Below are 1,876 nucleotides of genomic sequence, written 5' to 3'. Positions count from 1 at the left end.
CTTATCTTATCTTATCTTATCTTATCTTATCCAATCCAATCTTAACTATCTTATCTTATCTTATCTTAACTATCTTATCTTATCTTAACTATCTTATCTTATCTTAACTATCTTATCTTATCTTATCTTATCTTATCTTATCTTATCTTATCTTATCTTATTTATCACCTTCATGGATCAGGCTAGTAAGGTTAGGGGACACAGATGGACAGACAAACAAACACATAGACGGATAGCTGGATGAAGGACACGCATTCACATTCACACGCTCTTGTACAGGCACACGAGCACAAGCATACATACACATGCACACACACACACACACACACACACACACACACACACACACACTTATAGTAGACAAATAGACTTATGAATTTAGAAAGAAATTTTTGTTCTCTTAAAAATACATTAAAAAAAACCCCCCTCAAACAGATTTTGCTGACAGGAAAATCCATCAACTTTCTGCGACAAGTTTGTGAGGACAGAACGCCCACCAAAGGTCGCGAGGTCGCTATGGGTCTTGACCTCACTCAAGGTATGAAAAAAATTGTGAAATTAAATATATATGTGAGGCAGAGGGTGGAATCAGGCTCTCGTCAAAATAATCAAAATGAAGAAACTTGCATTTTCCCACAGGTTTGTGAATTTTTATTCAATTTTTGTTTTTTGGCTCAGCACCTTTCAAGCCTATTACAGAACTCATTTCTGTGTGGGTTTTTCTGAAAAACGTTGATTAAAGGCACAGAAAATGTTAATTTTCGGTTATCATGGACTCTTAGGCTAAGGAAATAACTAACCTTTGGCGGCCATTTTCTCACTAATTTTACCTCTGAAAACAAGTGACCCCCACCTCCTTCTTTCGTAAATATCTCAATTTGTATTCAAGATAAAAGGATATTTTTTTCATCCAAATAAAGACAAATGAACAAGCTTTAAGATGATACCAATAACTCTGCATGCCCAAAAATTGACGAGAGCCTGATTCCACCATGCTGCCTCACATATATAGGTTTAACACCTTTTCAACACTAAAGTTGTTTACTGAAAGATAGGACCTCCGAATTTAACGTCAATATGCGACAGTACTGAGCCAAATGGGTGGAGAGCCTTAAAAACTCCCCAAAAGACCCCAAATACAAAACACCCCATTGAGGATTTGAACCAGGGTCATCTGCTTGGTAGTCCAGCATGATACCAACTGAGCTTATGGCACCCCCACTCAAGATAACCCTAGCTAAAGGAAACAGGGCTCTGGGCAGTGGCGACCAGCAATTGTGTATTTTTAATATTGTTATTATGTGTTGGTGTAGTCTTGTGCATTTAGTATTCTTTGCGTGTATATTTGTGCGTTTGCATGTGTGTGCGTGCATGTGTGTGTATGTGTGTGTGTGCATGTGCATGCATACATATGTGCAGGTGTGTGCCATTGTAACCCAAATTTCCCCATGAGGATCAATAAAGTGTAATTTATTTATCCATTTGTTCATTTATTCATTCATTCTTTCATTCATTCATTCTTTCATTTATTTATTTATTTGTTTATTTATTTATTTATTCGTTTATCTATTCATTCAATCATTTATTCATTTATTTATTTATTATTTCATTTATTTATTTATTCATTTATTCATTCATTTATTCATTGATTAATTTATTCATATTATTATATTTTTTCCTTTGACGCCCGGTCTGGTGGTGGGCTGCTTGGTCGTCCAGCGGTCAGCATGTTCTCCCAGGACCAGAGCGGAGACTTCCAGAACATGCTGGACTCGGTGTACCAGGTGACCTCACAGCAGTTGCTGGACGTGCTGCAGACCAAGTACAAGTTCTTGGAACATCTCAAGGTCAGTGATGGGTGTGGGGTGTGTGTGTG

General features: G+C 37.3%; 1 protein-coding gene across 1 annotated transcript in view; it reads left to right on the top strand.

Annotated features, from left to right (window-relative positions):
* LOC101863394 (gamma-tubulin complex component 3 homolog) overlaps window positions 1–1,876 on the top strand; it is a gene marked incomplete in the record, with an annotated part of 32,929 nt that overhangs the window by 18,830 nt on the left and 12,223 nt on the right. Inside the window, 2 exon segments of the mRNA XM_013089721.2 lie at window positions 436–538; window positions 1,720–1,847. Coding sequence (XP_012945175.1) covers window positions 436–538; window positions 1,720–1,847 — 231 coding nt within the window.

The sequence above is a fragment of the Aplysia californica genome, unplaced genomic scaffold (assembly GCF_000002075.1).
Source record: "Aplysia californica isolate F4 #8 unplaced genomic scaffold, AplCal3.0 scaffold01025, whole genome shotgun sequence".
NCBI classification, from domain to species: domain Eukaryota; kingdom Metazoa; phylum Mollusca; class Gastropoda; order Aplysiida; family Aplysiidae; genus Aplysia; species Aplysia californica.
This window is presented reverse-complemented; position numbering and strand designations above follow the sequence as displayed.